The following is a 23,406-nucleotide window of genomic DNA, read 5'->3' on the forward strand; positions in this document are numbered from 1 at the left end:
TCTACGTTAATTAAAGATTTACCTAAAGTAGGTACTACAGATACGTGCGCGTCTTGGATTTCATACTTAACCCAAAATATAAGAATAACATAAAATAATAATATAAATGAGAATAATATAAATAAATATTGGTCTTTAACTTATTTAAGCGCAGTTTTTGCTTTTATAAATACTGTACTGTCTGTAAAATGGGCGTACCCAGAATTATGTATGGGGGGGGGGGGGGGAGGATATGAAAAACTCTATAAGTACGTAAATACCCAATAATAGCTAGCGGGGGTTTAGGCTAAATCCACTTAAAATTTCCTTATCAAAATCTAAAATAACGATTATTTATTAGCTTCCAGTCAAGGTGAGGAAAATGAGGGATACCTTGCCCCACCATGGGTACGCCCATGCTATAGATGTGTAGAAAACAGGCCCTTAGTACCGAGACCAACAATAATTCTTTAAATATTGTTCTACTCGAAAATAGTTCAAAGAAAATTGTTTTCGAACGTATCTATTGACTGATCGAGGTTAAACATGTCTGTAATGATTTGGATGCGTCAGCCCGTATTGTGGTCTAAGTCTTATTGTTTTGAATTTCTTTCAGTTGACGCTGGCTTTGTTTTCTTTCTGACGGACCTGATGAATATGCAACCGCTTTCTCGGACAAATTCTAAGTTTAGGTATACTACATACGAAATTATTCAGACCCATATCTACCTGTCACTATATAAAAATTAAGGGGTACTTTTTAACGATCTTACATTTTAAAAGCTTTTAAGCCACATGAAAATTAAGTCAAAATAGTTCTAGGGTTGCCATTTCATCATCATTTCAATCTCTTATCTATGGACCCGCATAGACTGAAAATTCCTAGTTCTACTCGGTAATGTGTAGATCATTCTTATTTTTTTAAATAATGATAGTGGCTTAATTTATATCTGATCTATCAATAAGGTTAAAAATTTAATTGCACCTACAAATTAAAAATAAATAGGAAATATTAGGTCTTTTATATAGAAATTCAAAGGTAACTTTAACTTTAAAAAATTTATTTACATTCATAAAATATATATGTATCATTTTGTTCGATAACTTGCCGCTATCTCGTAGGTAGTGAAATGATTTGCAAATTTTGAGAATTCTCATTAAACAACCGTGTCAAGTAGTTTGACAGTCGTCTCTTGATGTTAACGTTAGCCAGCGACAAACAATATAACGAAAAAGATTTTAATGCAATTTTTTTACTAGGAAATACGACAAGACTTCAGCGATGTAGCATGTCGTTCGCCTTAGAAGAAATATTTACAGCTATGTCTATTGATCTCTTGACTGTTTTAAAACTTTCTGACACATTTTTAAAAACAATAGCAGTGTTATCTGAAACTGCCTTTCAGTTCGTGATTTGAATGATAAATACAAAAAATTAAAAAGAAATTGTTTCTCTAACGTAGAAATAGTAACAATGTGTAAAGATACTTATTTAGAATTTATAAAAGTATCTACATTGAAATCGCAAATAATCTATAACACCCAATTTTTTTATAAGTACACCCAGGTCGGCAAACAAACGTACGGCTCAACTGATGTTAAGCGACTACCGTAGCTTATACGTTTGCAATACCAGCGCGTTGTTGACCCTTCACCCTTCCTCTTAGGAGTTCTGGTCACCTAATTCGCTACTGGAACACAACACTACTTGAAAGCAATATTATTTTGCTGTGATCTTCTGTAAAGTCGAGGTACTACCCCAGTCAGGCTGCTCCATATTTTGAGCAGGAAATTTATTGATTTACTAATTTATTACTATTGATATTTATTACTAATTGAAATTAATATTAACCAGAAACTTATTTTTTTTTCTAATACTGTTTAAAGTCTAAACTTTAGAGCCAGAAAAACATAGATTTATATGTATAATTATATTTATTATTATATTAATTATATTTATTTATATATATTTATACATATCTAACTAATATTATAGTCATTTTTATCTGTTTTATTAAAATATTGTTATTGTACTTACTTCTACGTTTTTAAATTAATATTAGCAAACCCGTTATAAATATACGTAAAATAATATTACAACGTCAGTTCATCGGTCGTGTTCTATGGTGATGTGTTATGTAATATAATATTTCCTAGAGAACGATATTGCCTCAAACAGTCTAACATTTTAACGATGCGTTCTTGATATCTTTTGATCTTTGATTTATGCGATAATTTTGAAAATAGTTATTAATATACATACATATTGACTTGATTGACTTTTACTAGCCCGTTAGCTCAGTTTGTAGTGACCCTGCTTTATGCTCCGAGATTTGGGAGTACGATTCCCACCCCGAGTCTGGGTGTAACATATATTTATTATTATATTTTATTTATATATGTATTACTAGCTTCTGCGCGCGACTTCGTTCGCGTGGAACAGAGGCCCGCGCAATACTTGATCATTATTTTGCTGCGATGTTATTTTAAAACTGCGATATCTCCTGAGATACTTATTGAAATCGAATCATGTAAAAGGCTATTTTGTTTTAAATTAAATACTTGTGATGAATAACGTATTTATTTAGATAAGGATTAATATCATGTTTATAAAAACATCTTTGTAAATAATGCATTATTTTAACAAACTTGGTTAGCATAAAAAAGGTTATAAGTGAGCCAACCTTAAAAGATAGATATATGTCGCAGACTTTTTTTTAGAACTTTTAAAGAGGATCAATTCTGTCATACATAATTTTTGCGAAACTTTAACTGTTTTCAGAGCGCACGCAGCGAAACCTCTCAAAAGGAAAAAAGAACCCCCGATTTTGAAACATTCTTCATTGGTGCTCCGCTCCTTTTGGTCTTAGCGTGTTGATATATAGCCTGTAACCTTCCTCGTTAAATGGGCTATCTAACACTAAAAGAATTTTTCAAATCGGACCAGTAGTTTCTGAGATTAGCGCGTTCAAACAAACACATTCTTCAGATTTATAATCTTAGTATAGATTTATATGTATGTTAACCGACAAAAAAAATGTAGCTATACCAGACGGCTGTTACCTATAACACAAGCATTAAGTTGCTTACTTTAGGAACAGATGACCGTGTGTATGTTGTATATATAGATATATACATATTGCATGTTGATGTGTGATCCTCAAAAGTATCCAATTATAATAAAGCGGCTTAATCTTAACTAGTAAGTACCTATATTAATATTCTAATCTTAACGCGAATTTCACTCATTATTAAGTTTTTTAGACATCCTCCCGTGACCATGGTGGCTGTAAAGTATCCGAAACGTTGGGCGTCTAAAAAACTTAATAAACCGCGATAAAATCCGAAAAATAATTCCGGAGGTAACAACAATACACAACCGCAAGCACCCAGTTTGTTTGGTCTATAGTTGTATACAAATATTTGTCATGATTAGGACCACTAGCGTTTCAGGTGAACCGGTTCAGAGGTATTTGTGTAAAACAGTAACAAAATTCCTTACCGACCAAATTTCGCATTTATCATATTAGTTGATTTTAGAAAAGTAAAAATAAATAATTTTCTAAATAAAGCATTCATTACCAATAAATAAATTTCGTAATTGGTAAGTAATCAAGTATTAACGGTAAATCGAGGTGCAGGTCCAAATATATATGCATTTTAATACGTAATAAGCTCGCCCAGTTTCAATTTTACTCTAATTGCATTCCACTCAAATCGCCTTTTACCTAAGTGGACCAGGTAATTAGTGTTACGTGTAGTAATGGACTTTTAATAGTATGTTTAACTTAATTTGTCCTAATCTACTATTTTAAGTCACAATCTGTTTTGAACTTGTTAAAACATTGTTTTCAACTTTTTTATGGTTTAACTTCCGTCAGATTATTATTTGAAACTACTTTTTTATATAATTTTAATTAGATGTAACGTTCTTGTGAATTTTTCATGGTCAGAGTATTCAAATAAATTTAGGAAAACCTGTTATATTTTTTACTTTTCCGGTTGTAAGATTTTGACGGATTTCAAATTACTTTTTATTATAAGTCCTTACGAGTTTTATCCCCATCGATTATAATTATTTTATCTATGTCATGGCCTTTTTATTAAATAATTGTCTGTCTTAACTTAAACGTAAAACGAAAATCTTTATGACATATCCAGAGAGATAAAAAATTTGTTGAAACAAAACTAAAATAACTCTTGAGTTTGAAAAACCAATCAATCAATCAATCAATTCTTTAGTTTACTTACTCAATATAAGTCTTGTATAAAATATTAAATTAATAAGAATGTAAATACTCACAATAGACTTTAAATTTAATATTTATAACAAAGCCGGTTTGAGTTGAGTTTGAGCTGCCAGGTTTATTTATGATTATACTTGAAACAATGTCTGATGAACTTAATAAATAGTGACAGTATATGATCCAAAGTTATCTAAGCACACGACTAGCTATAAATATCATATCGGCCAATGCAAGTTATAGATGCCGATGTCTGACACGGCAGCGAAAACTTGTCCTACTGTTGCCAGAGAACATATGGCCAAATGAATGGCCATGTAAATTCATAAGCTAATTCAACCAACACAAATCACAGACACCAAGAAAGAATATTGCCAAACAACTGGCACAAGACAGTGTGCCATTACCATGTCGGCGCTGGCGTAAAACGTGAATTTTGTCCTGATAAATATAAATAAATAGTCATAGAAGATATGTTGTAGTTTATATACAGAATGAATCAAATATCGTAAACATAACATAACGTTTAGTAGGTGCTAAGCTTACAAACACGTCAGTCACGTACGTAGGTGTAGCTTTGTGAGGCATAAATTGTTAAAAGCCTACTGGAATTTACTAAAATCAGCTATCTTGACTTATTTTGACTGATACATGAAATTAAGTATAGACCTACAACCTTAACATCAAATTCCGGACGCATCTTCAGTTACATGCCAAAAGCCACATAAACTTAAAGGAAATTTAAACAATTTAAAATTCACTACAGGCTTCGATCGAGGATTCCTTGACGCAAAATCGTTGGTGTCAAACGGATTTATTTAACCGGCCAAGGTCGGCGTGTGCGTTAAATAACATTCGTAAGTCTTAATATAGTCGTTATTAGAACGAGGACGTGTGATGAGAATCGTGTGTCGCTTGCGGTTTGTTCGGTGACCGTATTTTGAATACGTAATATTGAAATTAATAAATAATCTGCTAACTAACCGGTTTTAGCGATAAATTTTGATAATTTATTCCAATTTTACTAAGAGTGATTATAAACTCGATTTTTTAATATTTGAGTGATATAATTAAAAAAACATTTGACCGAATTATAAATATATTTCTAGGAAGTCAAACTGATACAGAATGTTGTGATTATAATCGTATCTTTAATTTTTAAGCGTTTCGTAACGTAAACGTTTTATAATTAAATTGAATTTCATATCAGCAATTTATTTTTGAGGTCAATTAATTACATATGCAACAGCTCAACTATTTTTATGTATAATAGTGAATAATAATTATACTTATTATGCGCGGGGACAGAACCTGTAATAGTTAATAATGCTCGACCCCTATGACCTTGAAAAATCTAGAATATACCGATTAGTACAGTGTTTAATTTACAATGTTGCTTTCATGAATAATATCTTCAATAAAGAACATAACATACCGTATTTATTTGATAATATCATAGTAAGGAACTAAAAATTTTTCGTTTACAATAAAATCTGAAACTATTATACTGGTTTTCATAACTCTTTCACCATAGGAACATTTAAGTATGCAGAAATACCACGGTATATAACAAAAGGTCGAGTTCTGTAAACTTTCTGTTTTCATTTACTATCAAACAGGAAGTTTTCTGCTCAAAATATAGAGCAGCCTGACTGGGGTAGTACCTTACAGAAAGATCACAGCTAAAGAGTAGTGTTTTCAAGCAGTGTTGTGTTCCTGTTGGTGATTAAGATGACCAGAGCCCCTGGGGGAGAGTCAGAAACGCGCTTATGATACTTCTGATGTTTCAGACGTCTTTAAGCTATGGTAATACCATCAGGTGAGCCGTACGCTTGTTTGCCGATTTAGTTATATAAAAAAAAACGTAAATATATCAATTTTTTTTATTTTCTTATATACAAACTTAGTCCTGACAATAACGAACACAAAAAAAAAGAATATTATCCAATTTCGTGCAGAAATTCGGAAGTTATACGCGTACATACATTTCGGCGATTAATTTTATTTATTGTATATAGATTTTAGTTCCTTGATCGATTAAGATAAAATTGTCAATGCAATTTGATTAATATGATATATTTTATAAACACAATATCACAGTCGGTGGGTTGCGTAACAGTGTTAACCACATTCTACTTGGGAAACCAGATTTGCAAAAGGCTGAGTGACGCGAATTTCAATTTGCTTATAGCAATTTATTGACGTTATTTTATTAACATTGTCAAGAAAATCCGTAATACGTTCACAATAAAATATGGCAATCTACTATTGAATTTGCCTTTTTATAAACTCACATAGGTACGTCGATTGAGGTCAGAACAAGACAAAAGATTCAACTTAAAAGGTTCATTAGTCTTTGTAATTGTTACTTAGTTTAACTTAATTTTAGAAAAGGCTTCAACGATTTTTACGCCACTATCTCTCTATACAAATGAGGCTTTTGAAAAATTAGAACTATTTCACAAATATGTTTAAACCCTTGGAAATAATTCATCAATATCACAAAAATATATGAAGACGAATACGGATGTAACTGTAGGTGTGTGTATTGCTGCGTTGACACGTGAGAGGCTTTCGTTGCGTCGGCATATAAATATCTTATATGTATTATGTAAATTCAATACGAGATCTTAATTTCTAATTTGTTTACGATTTATAGATTTATGAATATAAATCACATCTATTATTCTAACTAAAAATATTAAGTAATTTTATAAAAGTTTAAGTGGGTGTCGTAAGAGGCGACTAAGGGATAACACAGTTCCGCTACCACCTTGGAACTTAAAAAGCCGACCGATGGCGGGATAACCATCTAACTGCTGGCTTTGAAATACACAGACCGAAGACGGGCAGCAGCGTCTTCGGTGCGACAAAGCCAGTACTGCGGTCACCAACCCGCCTGCCCAGCGTGGTGACTATGGGCAAAACACATAAGTTCACGTTATTTTTGACGTAAACTTGTGGAGACCTATGTCCAGCAGTGGACTGTATAGGCTGTAATGATGATAAAAGTTTAAAAAATACCGTTAAATATGCGTGAACTCGTAGGGCCTGTGTTTCACCAGTTATGGATAAAATTTATCCTGCAAATAAGTTATGATTAGACTTTAACAGCAGGAGGTAGAATAGGCCATTAGGACCTCATCACATCAGCCTATCATAGTCCACTACTAGACATAGGCCTCCACAAGTTCGAGCCAAAAATGGCGTGAACTCATGTATTTTGCCCATAGTCACCACGCTGGTCAGGCGGGTTGGTGACCGCGGGGCTGGTTTTATCGCACCGAAGACGCTGCTGCCCGTCTTCGGCCTGTGTATTTCAAAGCCATTTGGATGGTTATCCCGCCATTGGTCGGCTTTTTAAGTTCCAAGGTGGCAGTGGAACTGTGTTATCCCTTGGCCGCCTCTTACGACCCCCACGGGAAGGGAGGGTGTGGCTATATTCCTTATTGCAATCAAGCAGAATTAGGACCTGTTTCACCTCAATTAATAAACTACAGCTATCAAATTCAATTGCGAATAGAAATATCTTATAAATACAATGGAATTCGACAAAGAATTTGAAAAAGGATAATACATCAAAAACTTTATCTGTTAGGTATCATCACCCGTCAAATAGCGTTATCAACAACTGGTGAAACAGGCCCTTACACTTTATTTTTTGTTAATAGGCTAAAATAGTGCACACTTCAAATATTATTTTTCCATTCGTCGCTCAGGAATCATAACAAGTTTTTCAATTTGTTTATGCTAGAGTATGTGTATGACTATGTATGGTATGGTTTTTATAACGACTAATATAAGGAATATAATGAAGTTTATATAATTAATAAGGACTTTTATTATATATGACACATTCACTATGGAAATTATTTCCAGTTTTTACTTAATAAATTAATATCTAATAAATAATAAGAGTTATCGAAAGTTAATATACTTAAAAGAGAAAATTCTTTTGCTAATATAAAGCTACATTATACCTGAGTATATTGATATTTTATTTCCGTAATAAATTTTCAGTAAAAAAAAAATACATTTGTGACAAAAATCAGAAGAATATGTAGGACTGCATCGCTTTATTCGCTTACGCTGACGTTATGATAAGTGCTAGGTACGTTAATACAATGTACTAGTTTAATACAATAATTAGTCTTTACTAAATACAAAAAGTTCGCGACATAATCTATTTTCGGTAAATAAGCCGTTAAATGTTTTTTTTTCGGTGCTACTGGGTGGACAAAAAAATTTAAGCCCAGCGAAGCGAAGGCCGCGTCTGCTATTATATTGTAACGTAGATCAAAACTATTTGCATGCGAAACCAACTCGAGCTTGGTTACATAATAAATATTTTTTGTCCTCACCGAAATACAACAGCTACTGTTATCATTTGATTACGATTCGTTAGTAATTACATCGAGTTCAATGACTGCGGGATTCTATTATATGTCTATCTTTCGTTTGGAACGGTACCTCTAATAGACGGATAGGATCAGGTTGTACAGCTGCTTGGTTCAGTGTTACAGTGATAGTAAAATAACGGTTCTCTTTTAAATACATCGAACGTGGAAGGAAAGTTAGTGTTGTACAAAATAGATAAATAATTAATTGTTTAAAAATAATAAGTGTAATGATTAGGTATTTACTATGGGTTCTGTATATACGATTAGGTCCATAGGTCGATAAATTATGTACGGATACAAGCGATAGGCATTCAATTAAAACACATGTATTCGTACTACATATAGTTCAGCTGTCAACCTATTTTGAGTCTAAACTTCCTTTCGAGTTCTATTTGATTAATTTTGTGTTCAATTATTTCATTTTGTTTGTAGATGTTATATTTTTTCACACTTATAACTTGATACTTGTCTTCTTAAAAGAATGAACGGAGTAATCTTAAAGCCACAAACCTCATATATTTCCTGTGTTCGTTGACCGGCACGAAGTATTCATCGTAGGGATTTGTTGCGTTCATATCGACTTCAACTTCCTTCTTCTTCGTCCCATTTTTAGGCGTTAGATTTATCAGTTCTAAGTTAACTGCTTCTAGCGTTTTGGTATCACCATTGGGTTCTTTAGTGTGTCCATTTTGGTGAGGTCCGTTCGAGGTAAACGAATCATTGTGGTTCGGGTCGGATTCGTCGTGTTGGTACGCTCGGTTGTCGAATGCGGCTGGTGATGAGGGTGGGGAAGGGGGGCGGTGTTGTGGCCGCATTGGGTCCCTTGGGGACGCCGATCTACTGTGGCTATCCATTACTTTTGGAGCGGACTGACATCTGAAAAGAAAAGGGAAATTTAATAAAATGTAGGCAATCAAGAATCCTTTCTGTTATTAGTTTTGCTTTTTTTGACATGTATAATTACAATCGTAACAAAAAAAATATTTTTTAATGTTTATTACCCATGAGATAAAAATCAAAATCAAAAACAGCTTTATTCAAATATAGGCTCCAAGAGCACTTTCGAATCGTCATTTTACAAATTAAAACTTTAAAAATCAATTATTATATTTGTAGAAGTAAAGCTACCACCGATTCGGAATTCGGTTACTTTATTTCGGATTCGGTTACTTTATTGAAATATAATAAATTGCACTGTATAATACTTTTATAAGATTGACTAATATCAGTCACGTGGAAAATGGTTATCGTTTTAGAAATAAGGTAACAACCATAAAACAGTTTCAAGCAGGAAACAATATCGCCAGCTTTGAGGCTTTTATTATGATATTGGAACGACGGTTGCGATTTATTGCAAATGACTTAGCACGAAATGCATTGGTCACGTCTTTAACTGTTTCACTTTTTGAGACTTGAACAATGTTTTTATTACAAACGTCTTTGATGTCTCGTTACATTTTTATTTGAATTTGACATCTCTATATTGTTGTTATTTCGGAACAAAAGGCAGGTGATTACAAATATGACAATGGTGATTAACTATGAATTCTATTACACGATTTCTTGTCTAGTACAAACAATGAAGCTTGTTGTAAAACAATATTCTTCAGCATGTTACATTAATCTGGATGATGTGTTAATATGTTATACGGCGTGTTATTTATACGTGTAACAATATATTGAAATTTTGTAGGCTAGTCTTATGAATGAATGTCTTTGTAGCTAGAGGATAACAAATATGTTACATAATACAGCTAAATTCCAACCGCTCCGATTAACCATTACTTTATTGTGTATTTTTTTATATGTATAGTTATATTTATATAATTAAATCAAAAAAGTAATTTAGAGTTAATGTTTAAAGATATGTTGTGTCCTAATGTTTACGTGAATTTCACTCATTATAATAAAACAACTTTTTCGGATTTTATCACGGTTTATTAAGTTTTTGAAATGCCTGACATTTCGGATACTTTACAGCAACTATGGTCACGGGAAGAACGTCGGTAACACGTAACCGCGATAAAATCCGAAAAATTTGTTTCATTTTAAAAATATGTTTTTAATCTGGATTCATTCGAATACATAAAGTTCATTGACATTAACAAATGTTATTTTTTTTTCCAATTACTTGTTTATTGCACATGATCTTAATGCAAAGCGCATTTTGTAATTCTAAATTTGATTTCAGTAATCGCAAGAACTTATCTATTGCAGTTAAATACTTTAACCTACTTTATTATGAAGCAAAAAAACACAAAAAATAAATATTTAATCTTTTATAAAATAATAAATTATTAAATTATAAAATATTGAGAAATTATAAATTGGGTATTATTAATCATCAGTATAAAAATGCATAATAACTATTGATGAGAGGTGAAACAAAATATTCACAGCATATGCAGTTAATTACGAGTATATTGATCTAAAAATAATATCCAATAACCATGGAAGTTAAAAATTTGAGTTGGCCTTATTTTTATTTGTCTCATTGCACAACAACATTAGTTTAGACTTTGAAGTTACTTAAAAATTAATGTCGAACTTGTAGGTCTCGGTCATTGTCTTAACAAAACAACACGAAACCTGTTTGTTGTACAATTAAATTGAACAAGAAACGTCTTACACAGAAACGCAATAAAGATTTGGTGATTGTCACTCAAGTCATCCTAACGAGTAAAAACCCGGTCAAGTAAGGGTTTGAACTTGGACTTGCATATTATTATTCAACTGTAAAAAATCGTCCAATGCTAGATCTCTCTAAGAATACAGCACTGAGGTCCGATCCGCACATATGAATTTCGATCCGCATACAGCCCTTTGGCGTATATCGTGACTCTCTATCTAGCCTAAAGGCTAGAAGGCGTTCTACGTTACGCTTGCTTGCTGTATTTTAGTATGACAGCGTAAAAAATTTCTGCAGCTGAGTAAAAGCCTCTTGTACATGGGACAAGAATTATCTTTTGTGACACATGAAAATTTCCTTTAGATGTTTTTCTTACGAGTTGAAGATGATTTAAAAAAATCAGCATATATATACTTATTTAAATTTTCTTTTGTCATTAACATACACACACGATTATCTGTTCCTAAGATAAGCCATTATTATGCACTGTCAGATCCACTTGCATTAGTGAGTCGGCGACTATTTAACTCTATATCGTTTTTTTTAATTGACGTAACTAGGAGAACGCGATAACTAACTTTATTAAAGAAATTTTATTTCTTCTTTTTAATCATTAAAATGTGATTAACAAAAATGACGTAAAATTTAAGAAAATTTTAACGGACAAATGAATTGTGATTTTTTGTCCATTATAATCTGGTAAAAATGCGTGTAATGTGTTGCTGTCCTTAGTCTCAATACAAAGCCGGCGAGGCTAACCACCTTTTACTTGATGTGAAGTTATGGTCCGGATTACCTGCGATTTTTTTTCTAAATTCTTGACATTCCAATCTTTGATTTATTATTTATTATAAAGATGATAATTGTGTTTGCAGGCAAACGAAAAAAAAACCGACTTCAATTATATCGACAATTAATACAACGTAGGTAGACGAAAAAAATAGTCAAGTAAATACGCATTATCAAAGATTACTCCAAAAAATTTAAATGTGATAAACATCGGCTTTCGATTAAATTAAAAATCATTAAAATCGGTACACCCATTAAAAAGTGATGCGGATTTTTAAGAGTTTTCCTCGATTTCTCTGGGATCCCATCATGGGATATCTACTTTCTAACAAAAAAATAATTATCAAAATCGGTTCATAAATGACGAAGTTATCCCCGAACATACATAATATATATATATATATATATATATATATATATATATATATATATACGTCGAATTGAGTAACCTTCTCCTTTTTTGAATTTGGTTAAAAAATGACAATTAATATTATAAATTCTTATTTAAAATAGTTTGAATTTTCTTTTAATAATTCCTTTTTTATGTAAAATTTCTACAACGTATTTTGTTCTAAAATAAAAAAACTTTTTTTAAAACATTAAGTTATATTCGTTACATCAATTTGTAATATATATATTTTCTCACAAACTCGGTAATATGTAGAATAATTGCATAACGTGCGAACTAAGTTTAACAAATGTAGTTTATCTAGATAAAAACTGGGAATTCAAAAATCACATTGTTTATCTCTGTTGAGTTTTATCTTATTAATTAATAATGTAATATTGAAGCTTAGTTTGTTTCATTGTTGTTTAGAATAATATTAATTATAATCCTATTTGTTTAAGGGTCTAACGGCGAGTTGCACGAAAAGAAATTAAAATTTAAGTAGTGATTAAACTAATTTAATCGCAAGAATTGTATGAAATTGTTGTGATTAAATTAGTTTAATCTCTACTTAAATTTTAATTTTGTTTCGTGCAACTCGGCGTAAGACTGTAATACATACGCGATATATCAACGCGGGTAAAATCTGATAACTTTAAAATAAAATGGTGTTGGTTTAAAACTATAATTTATTTTAAAATATTCCACCATAAACATAAAAACTAAATTAAATAAAAACAATACGGTATAAAAACACTTTTCATATGAAAGAAGTATGTAAATCTTTCATAAAAAGAAGGAAAGTTGAGATTACAAAATCCGAAATAGTAGTTTAAGTGTGACTTTTAACTTTGAGAAAAATAATAACATTATTTTTTTTGCCACAATAATTTTTATCAGCACTAAAAGATTGATGCTTTGATAATTCTCTGCGCACAAATGTATGACTCATCACACGACTAAGACACGAACAAAAAACCGACACGACTTGAACGTCTTCGGATGAACGAAAATATTTTTTATAAAGACTTCAGATTCGACTGTGTGATTTTAGTACAGATTTTAGAACCGTTTTCTTATAATAGCTATCAATTGCATATAATTTTTTAAATGTTTGATCGGAGCTAGTCTATTTTTAAAATTGATACGATTATAAAGACAGTGAAATATGTTTTTATAATAGACATTTATAAGAATAGAGTAACAATTATCAGCTTAAAATAGATACAGCCCATTGACATAGGTTTGGTATTCAAATTGTGTTATAAGAGTGGGCTTCAAAATTTTTGGTAATTTTAACTCGATTCAGAAATCTGTTGTAAGCAAATCGACGCGATATTAATGATCGACCATATGAGACAAAAGAGTAGTAAGTAGACTTAGGGTTAAGTACATTTCGTGGGAATTCTCTTGCCTAGTTACAACAGCTTTTATTATAAAAATTGTATGAAAAGATTCAAAACAAATCAAACATCTGATCGCTGCCAATGAAGGTAACTAAATAACGTTAATTGTGATGTTATATTTAATCTAATAATATTAAAAAAAAAAAAAAAAACTAGTAAAAAGCAGGCTAGCAACAAAGCAGGCAAGTATACTAACAACTGTCGACTAGTTATCCTTCAATATGGCAGGTGATGTGAGGTTCTTATTAAAGGAGATTGAAGTACATTAATTCGTTTCCGGGTCTAACTGCTCCTCAATGGTGTCGACGTGTATTTGTTTTACGATAAAGGCCGAACGGAAAAAAGTACCGGACGACATACAAGTTAACTTTAATTATATACTTTACCAGGATTTTTTGCTTATAACTTTAATTGTAAAGAAAAAAAAATGATAATTAAGCGACGAAAAAGTAATTTTTGGTAAGTAACATATTATGTAATTTTAATTTCTCACCTTGACCTCGGAGATTTAAGTTTCCGAGATGCATACGATGGTCCTACCACCATAGACCTAGTATAATAGTATCGCGCATGCGCCGACCTTGGGGTTCGAGGCGTCTTCCTATATCTCTCGTGTCGCAACAAATTCCCGCCACCTGGCATTTTTATTCACTCACATTCTACTTTTTCGATAAGGACGCAAGATTTAACATATTTTTTTTTTATTTGAGTGTGGGGCAACGGTTACTCGCGGTGTATCGACTGCAACGCTGTCAGTTGACGTAGAAAACAATCATGTAAACAATAATTGTTATTGTATTATACAGGACAAGTATCTTTACGACATCTTTGATTTTTTTTAATAATCTTAAAAAACTACAATTGCCAGACAATTTCTTACTAATGACAATAGTGTTGATACTGATCATGGTCTTATAAGAACCAAAATCAATTGTCACAATTCTAAAAACAAATGATTTTATATTGGTTTATTAATATGATTAATATAAATTTAATTAAAGATATATTTAAGTTTCAAAAAGGTTATGCTTTTTGTTGTGACTCGTTTGTGTTCTGTTAAATGTACTAATTGACTTTGTTTTTTTTGTCACGTATTCGTTTTGTTCAGAAAGATTAATTATCTATCTATATGTGAAACTTAACTGTGGCTTATAATGGTGAAGTAAACCTTTATTAAACGACTACATTAGTGTTAAAACATATCCCAGGTGAAACGGCAGGAGATTTTTTGTTACGATATAAGTTTAAGGGCTTGTTACACAAGTTGCCGTTAACGATATTTGACTTATGACGGTTTCCAACGAATAAAAATTTATGGTATATTATTCTTTTTTACCATCGAATCATACTCACTATATTTAGTATTTATGACCTATTTCTATTCTCAATTATGAATTTAACAGTTGTAGTTTATTAATTGAGGTGAAACACGTCCTAGCAGATAATTCTACCTAATGGTATTGTTTTCTATGTTAACGCGAATTTCAATAACTTTAATGAAACAACTATTTCAGATTTTATCGTTATTTAAGTTATAAAGTTTATTAAGTTATATAATTTATTAAGTTTTTTAGATGCCCGACGTTTCGGATACCTTACAACAACCATGGTCACGGGAGGACTTAATAACTTAGTCCACCCTCGATCATGGTTGCTGTAAAAAATCTGCCTCCTGGTGGTTAAATCCGTAACATAAGTGCAGGATAAATTTAATCCATAACCGGTGAAACAGGCACTTTAAGGTGGTGATTTATGTTCACTTCTAAACGGTACTTCTAGATAGAAGTAACTGTAAAATGTTTAATAGAAGTGTTTATGAATTTTGATTTCAACGATGTTTTATTTATGTAATATCTAAATAACGTGTAATAAAATGATACCAAAATGTCGTATTTTATGTGTTTGACACAAATGTATTTATTAGCGACCTTTCGAGTTTGTTCAGTTGTCGAACACACTGTATAAAATATTTTCAACAAGAATGACTTCATGCTAAAAGTATATTGTACAAGCATCGCCGGTTGCATTCATAGAAATTTTAATAAACCGTATTAATTAAATTATTTTCTATTGTAATTTTATTTACATATTATAATAATTATATAGATATAAAATGTTTTTCTGTTTTTACTTTGGAACTCTAAAATTAAAAAAAAAACCTTGAGGACGCTTAAAGAAAATGTGATATCAACAAAAAAATACACCAGGTAACCCGTATCATGAAGGTTATATATTTAATTTATTATTTGGCGTCCAAATATATTTTAGAAAAATAAATAAAAAAATCCTCAAATAATAATGAATACATCTGATTCTTCTCCTACATGGGGAAAGAGGCCCATGCCCAGCAGTGGGATATTACAGGCTGACGCGAGCGCATAATTAAAACAAAAAGGCAAGAAGAGATTAAAAATTGAGATAGTAAATAAGATCAACTATAAAATATCCATTCTACTTACAGATAAATTATGTAAAAATGTCTAAACTTAAATGACTATTTACCGCGTTAATTTTTTTTGCGGTCAATATTAATTGCAAGATTTGTTCTTTGTTTATTAATAAAAAAAAAATATATATTTGAAGCCATATTCCGTTCACTTTTTATAAGTTTATTTTTTAATAACTTTATTGTATTATACGAATAAAGGGGATGTCGTAACTATAATTGATAACATTCTTAAGGACGGAATGTCAGACAGCTAGTCGTGAAAGGCTAGCCGTACTGGTCGCATACTAGACTAACAGCATTTTATTCTAGGACCTAGGTTTTTGCTGCACTGGTGCAAAACCTTTGTAAATAGATATTACAGTTAGGAATCGCATTTTCGGTTACAGTTTTCCAATAATGTTGCTTAGTTTGGGATGAATATATTTCAATCATTGAGATAGAAGAGTTTTAGATATTAGAGTTTATTAAATTATATTTAAGTTTTTAAAAAGTTTTTTGATTTTTGGTCGTTAATTTTTTTTTCAAATCTATATATATGAGAGTATTTTTAATAAATTTTAGAAAGGTTTTGATGCTGTGTAAAAAATATTTTATTTGAAAAAAACAACAAAATTAAATATGCTAATCTATGACGAAATGAAAATAAATTTCACGGCATGTTTAACTATTAATCGATTAACTAAAATATTACACCTGAACTTTTTGATATGAAATGTCATCGAATACAGTAAGGATGTGGGTACATCACTGTGGGGGATGCATTATGAATTGTTCACGCTCATTTGCGAAGACGTGTTCACGCCCGCGTCTAATCTGCGCATGCTTGTGAAAGTGAGCTTCAGGCCACATGAGTCACGACAGGTAGGGGGCCCACCATATATAAGACCATTTACTTCTACAATTTAGATGAAGTCAGACGTAAAATAATAATACCATACATAATTTTATTCTACAAAAATGAAAAAAAAAAGAAAGAAAGATAAAAAACTTGTTTATGGCAAATTATCTTATATACGAAATTCTCGTGTCACAATGTTAGTTACAATACTCCTCCGAAAGGGCTGGACCGATTTTTGAGAAATTTTGTATGCATAGACCTAACCGAGGTTCGAGAATCTGCAAACAGGCAAATCGGTTATAGGTTAAGGGGGTTAATAACATATAAGGCAAAACAACGTTAGCGGGGTCAGCTAGTACATACATATATATATCATTAATTTTACAATAATAAAAGTTAATTACAGTATGAACAACAGAGTTGTAAAATAGTGAAACATAATTCTGATTATAGAAATACAAGAAAAAAGATTCCTTGTACCTTATTTAGTTTGTTTTGTGTATGTCTGTATTAGGAGGTTATCAACTTTTTGCGCTACCGCGTACCTGTTGCGCTAGCGGTTGCGGGTTCGATCCCCGCACATGACAAACATTTGTATTGGCCATACAGGTGTTTGCCGTGGTCTGGGTGTTTGTGCAGTCCTTGTGGGTCTACCTACCGTGTCTCGGAGAGCACGTTAAGCCGTCGGTCCCGGTTGTTATCATGTACACCTGATAGCGATCGTTACTCATAGTAGGGAATATATCCGCCAACCCGCATTGGCGCAGCGTGGTGGATTAAGCTCTGATCCTTCCCCTACATGGGGAAAGAGGCCTATGCCCAGTAGTAGGATATTACAGGCTGAAGCGAACAACTTTTTTATCGAAAAGAGAGCGATTTCTTCCAGACTGGTGTGAAGTTTTACAGTAATATACTCGTAACACATATATAAATAAACACAGCACAGTATTAATACTTAGAATACTGAAATCATTCCATAAAAGTATTAAAATATAGCGAAGACGGCGTAGATAACAAGTTTTAATAAGCTTAGCACCGAGTGATCTAGTTTTTAACGTCTGGCCTACCGAGGCTGGAGATTTCATTAAAATTAATTGTTTTAATGCAGATTACGTCGAAACGATTTTACGGCTTGAATCTTTTATTACCTAACTTTTAAAAAGAATCGCCTGTAACACTTTCAATATTGGTACATATTAATGTTGAACGGTAAATGGAATTAATGTAATAAGAGAATAACATATGTTAATTTACCATCTATATTCAATAATTTAATTGTACATTACGTGACATTATAAGTAACGAATTTAATATATTATTGTACATATTTTAAGAAATCATTTTAGTGTAATTAAATTGAAATTAATAAAAAAAGTTAAATCTAAAGATTCTTGATTTCCATATCGTTTCATTACTACTAAAACAAAAATGATTTACAATTTATTAGTAAAATTTTGCTATAGCAAAACATAAATGTAAAAATTCAATTATTGTGAAAATAGTTTAATTGTTTTCTTTAGTATTTACTTCTTAATATTATGCGTTTATAATGCGCCAGAACTGAATTGTATTAATATAATGTCTTACAATAATTCATTCGTCCAAAAATTCAAAGTTCAAGTCAATTGAGTTTTGATACTGTGGTCTCTTTTGTGCCAGACTATCGCAGATTATTTCGTCAATGTCAAGTGTCATGGAGAAGACACGATAGAGATTGGTCGATGCGGTTTAGAACGCAATGTAAAACAAAATTTAACGTAGACTTTAGTCTTAGTAGTGATTTATATCACAGGCCTAAGAATATTACCTATTTAGATAATTAGAATTATAGCACAGTCGACTAATATGCTTTTATTAGGAAATACGTAAGGAAAGAAGGTTGTTAAAGGGTCACTTCGAATACAATTAAAATTTTACTCACAGCAAATCTCTTAGCATTTTCCGTACGTGTAAGGTAATTGAATTCAAAATCACTCAAGCCCTTGTGCTCGATAATTGTAATTCATTGAGTATATCTTCAAGGCCATAAGGTCTAAATTTGCATGGACCTCGTTTGAATCACCGTACAAAATACGAATAGCCAAATGAACGATCACAGATTCAGAGCGAAGCGTTGCATTCAGTGGGCAATATTAGGTAATTCCGATCATGGCTGCTTGCGACACGACACTCGATCTGAATACAATTTTCGATGCAACTAGCTTTACGTGCACCACGTATAATATACAAATATCCTAACACAAACACGCACACACACACAGGGGGAACCACGCCGGTACAGTATGGAGAAAGAATATGCCCAGCTGTGGGATGCTACAGGTTAAATCAATAAAAAACCCTGTAGTTAGTTACCACTTAGTGTACATTATACTAAGACATCATGCTACATAAGATTTAGAAATAATGAAAATGAAAAATATTACTTTTGAGAGTAGGCAAAGTTATCTTTTTATTGATTTAATTCTTGATCCTACATATATATATGTACATCTATAATGATATTTTTACACGCACGTATTGAATATCGATTGTAATTTATATATTGCTGTAATTGGAATATATTTAACATTACACAAAAGAGAAAAACGATTACAGAGCCTAAAAAGGGATGAGAATTCGTATGCAGATTTATAAATAAAAAAGTTAATCATTACGCATGACTCAGTATAATTATGATATTAATTATGTTCAACACAAATTACATGGTCTTACACTACTATATTTATGTGTGTGATTGTGTACGTCTGTTACATTGAACCTCAAGTTTTCGAACGTGGGAGTAACGTTGGATTGTCTCGATCTTTAACTTTGAATCGCAGCGAAACCCACTCAGCGCGAGTTGCCAATCAAAATTCCAGCCTTCATTATGTAGTTTAATATATAGTTAGTAATGAATCTTGTTATATCGCGGCTTTTTTGTTCTTCTTGATTAAATGTTGATGTGTGATATAAAATTTAATCGATAGAAATAAAAACAATAATATAATAGGTAATTGGAACGAAATTCCTTACGGCAGGCTTGACATTTGGCTGGGCGACCGAACTGAAAAAAAAATGTGATACTAAAACCGTAAGAAAAATATATAACAGAAGTGACGTAATATCAGTCACACGATTGTATAATATGACGTTTGTAGAACTAAAATATTACTAGTAAACTTTTTTTTTAAATTATTTATGTAATTTTATACTGTCGACAAAAATAAATAAAGACATGTTTTTTATTTCACTTAATAGTTTGAATTATTATTATTATTATTATTTTGTATGATTTATTTTATTTTACGGTATTTGTTTTTTTCTAAAATACTAAATTTCCTAAATACTTTTATTTACTTCATTAAACAAAATTAAAAAAAAAAAAATCAAGAACTAGAAAATACATATAAAATTCAACATTTTTTTTTACATTGTGTTGCTTTTATACTATCCGAAGGGACTTCGTTCGTACTTGGTGTCCCATGACACCACATAATTTTTATAATAATTTTGTATTTTTAATAGTTTATTTATTTTCACATTAATTTATATTAAATATATCATCTTATTTATTAGTTATTTATTTATATTAAAATGTAACTTACATTAAAAATAATTGTATTGTGTATTTCCTACATTTGTATAATAACAAAAAATTAAATGATACATGCGGAAACTATAAATCTTAACTCATATGGACTTCATAGCCTCTCTCTCAGTCAACCTTGGATGTAAGCTAAAACATTGAGAGTTTTAGAGTATTAGTCATATATATAACTTCACTCCAATTCAATAAACCGGATACTTAGAGCAATATTGCTCTATTACTTGATAATTCGAACAGGCTTTGCCCTTATTATTTTGTAAATTCGTTTTCAATTATTGTTTATGTTTTACGCTTGAAAAATTTACAAAATTGACATTATTTATTTATATAATAGATAAATTATATGTCAATCACGACTTTGTGTTAAGCTATTCAGGGTTCAAACGTTTAAAGTTGCGAAACTTTCGCCCTCACACAACAAGTGACACAAAACGGCCTTGTTACGATTTTGATTTGGATCAGAATTAATTATACGTGTGTTTCGATTCCTATATAGTTGAAATTGTTTGTTTGTTTCAAACAATGACGTATAATATTATTAAATAAATGAGGATAAACTTTGGATTATTAGTGTAAAGTGAACACAAAGACGAACGTAGTTTCTTTTAAAAGTTAATTTGTGTACATTTTATTTTTATTGGTTTATTTAATTATGCTTTATTGTATAAAGAAATATAAACACAGTAAAATAAATCAGAAAAAGTTGCACTTACTACTGTAACAAAATCAAGTAAAGACAATTGGGGTAAAGGTTTTTAACAGCTGGTGCAAATGTCTGCCTGTTCGAAATAGCATTAATACTAAACGATTCTTTTAAATAAATTGTAGTTCTTGTGACTGTGCATGTTCAAGTGAAATCAAGGCACTGCTTTATAAATTTGGCATAAATTGCATTATACATAATCGGTGCTGTAATGAAGATTGATTATCGGCATCATGATAGCCATTACGAGTAAGTGCAAGGAATCTTCCAAACGAGTTTTAGCTCTACACTATTCTTATACTCTTACACAATTTAAATGTAGATATATTTTCTTCTTAATTTATTAGCAGATGTTACAAATACTGTCTTAAACTTAAAGCTTAATATATACCTATAATGAAATTTAATTACAAAAAAATTTGATCATAGTTTACTGTATCCTAATCTTATATTGTATAAAATTCTAGTGTCAAATTACTAGTTACAATACTCCTCCGAAAAGGGGTCAGCTGGTTTAATATATATCTTTATATTAAAGAGATATAGATGAAATTAACATTGACATAATCCTAGTCAAGTATCTTGAATTTTAAATAATTTATTTTTATTTCTATCTAAATAATTTCTATACTAAATCAGAACAAGACAATCATCATCACAAAATATATTAAGTGTCAAGTTTTCAATTAACCGTAAATCTAAAACATGATACTAAGTTCGACAAAAAAAAGCCGTTATAACCATTTTTAATCATCTTTATTGTTTAAAAGTTCCATATCTGTACCGGCCCTTACATCACCTGAAGTGAGTTTGGTGTAACTGTATAATGGTCAGTGACCAGCTACTTGGTATCGGAGGTAAATGAACCAAGTCGCGTGGGAGCACATTCGCAACTGTAGAATTTTACTTTGAATATAATTTACCGCACTTTTAATGTGATAAGAAATTAAATATTGATAAAGTAAACCAAAATGACTGAACTATATCAAATATGTAATTATATTATATTTTAAAATCGATTGGTTAAAACCTTTAATGGTAATTTTGATACATTATAATATTCTTACAAATAGTTATTTTAAAACTTAAAAATATAATTTCGTATAGATCTAAAGAATATTGAGGTGTAAATCGTGGGTTTGAGGAATTGTGGCAAGAATGGTGGCTATATTTTTATTTTTCATGTCTAATTTAATAATATTTTTTTAAAATACAGACTTCTTATAATAAGTTCAGTTATTTTAAGTACATACTTCTTTTTTATCCAATAATAAATATAGATAATTCTAAATACTTTATTAAGCATTAAGACCGCGAATAGACTTAGAAAAAAATATAAATCAACAAGTTTCTTTGTCCTCGATGCTTTATATTCTATTTTAAAAGATCGAGTTTACAAGATTCCGTAATACTAATTAATATTGTACTAAGTGACGAATCCGGTTTTATAGTTAAATCTTCATACAATTACAACTGGTTTATATTGTTCTTGCTTTTCCGTAACTCGTTTCTTATTATACGTGTTTTGTTGCTATTTATGCGTCTTGCTATTTTTCACACGCTTGGCAATGGAGATGAGCGAATTTTAAAAAGGAAACGTAAGGAATAATGCATAATTATTTTTTAATATGAGTACACACTTGCTTTATTTATTCGTTGTATGTAAATAAAATAAACACTGGTAGGTAACACGATTAAATTACTTGATGACATTGCAAAAAAAAAAAATATATTTTATCTGTGGGTCTTTTAGAAACTCAAAGTTTAGTTAAATAAAAGCTTAGAAAAAATAATGTTTAAATTTAGAAACTGTGTACGTATGAATATAGATTGCGACTTTTATATCCGTCTCCTATAGTAATTTTATTTAGGAAATACTTTTTTATTGTCTATTAAGGTAAAAGTGTCACATCTCTATTTCCTCACAGTGTAGTGAAAGTCAATAAATAACAAATTAAATTTATTAATACAAATTTAAATATGAAATAAAAGAGA

General features: G+C 30.8%; 1 protein-coding gene across 1 annotated transcript in view; it reads right to left on the bottom strand.

The window, feature by feature from the left end:
• LOC123663285 (protein slender lobes-like) overlaps positions 1-14,477 on the bottom strand; it is a 28,015-nt gene extending 13,538 nt beyond the window's left edge. The window contains exons 1-2 of the mRNA XM_045597978.1: positions 14,329-14,477; positions 9,134-9,499 (exon numbers count right to left, since the gene is read on the bottom strand). Of these exons, the coding sequence (XP_045453934.1) occupies positions 9,134-9,499; positions 14,329-14,477 (515 nt within the window). The remainder of the gene's footprint in view (positions 1-9,133; positions 9,500-14,328) is intronic.
• Between the last annotated feature and the right edge of the window lie 8,929 nt (positions 14,478-23,406).

The sequence above is a fragment of the Melitaea cinxia genome, chromosome 2 (assembly GCF_905220565.1).
Source record: "Melitaea cinxia chromosome 2, ilMelCinx1.1, whole genome shotgun sequence".
Taxonomy (NCBI): Eukaryota; Metazoa; Arthropoda; class Insecta; order Lepidoptera; family Nymphalidae; genus Melitaea; species Melitaea cinxia.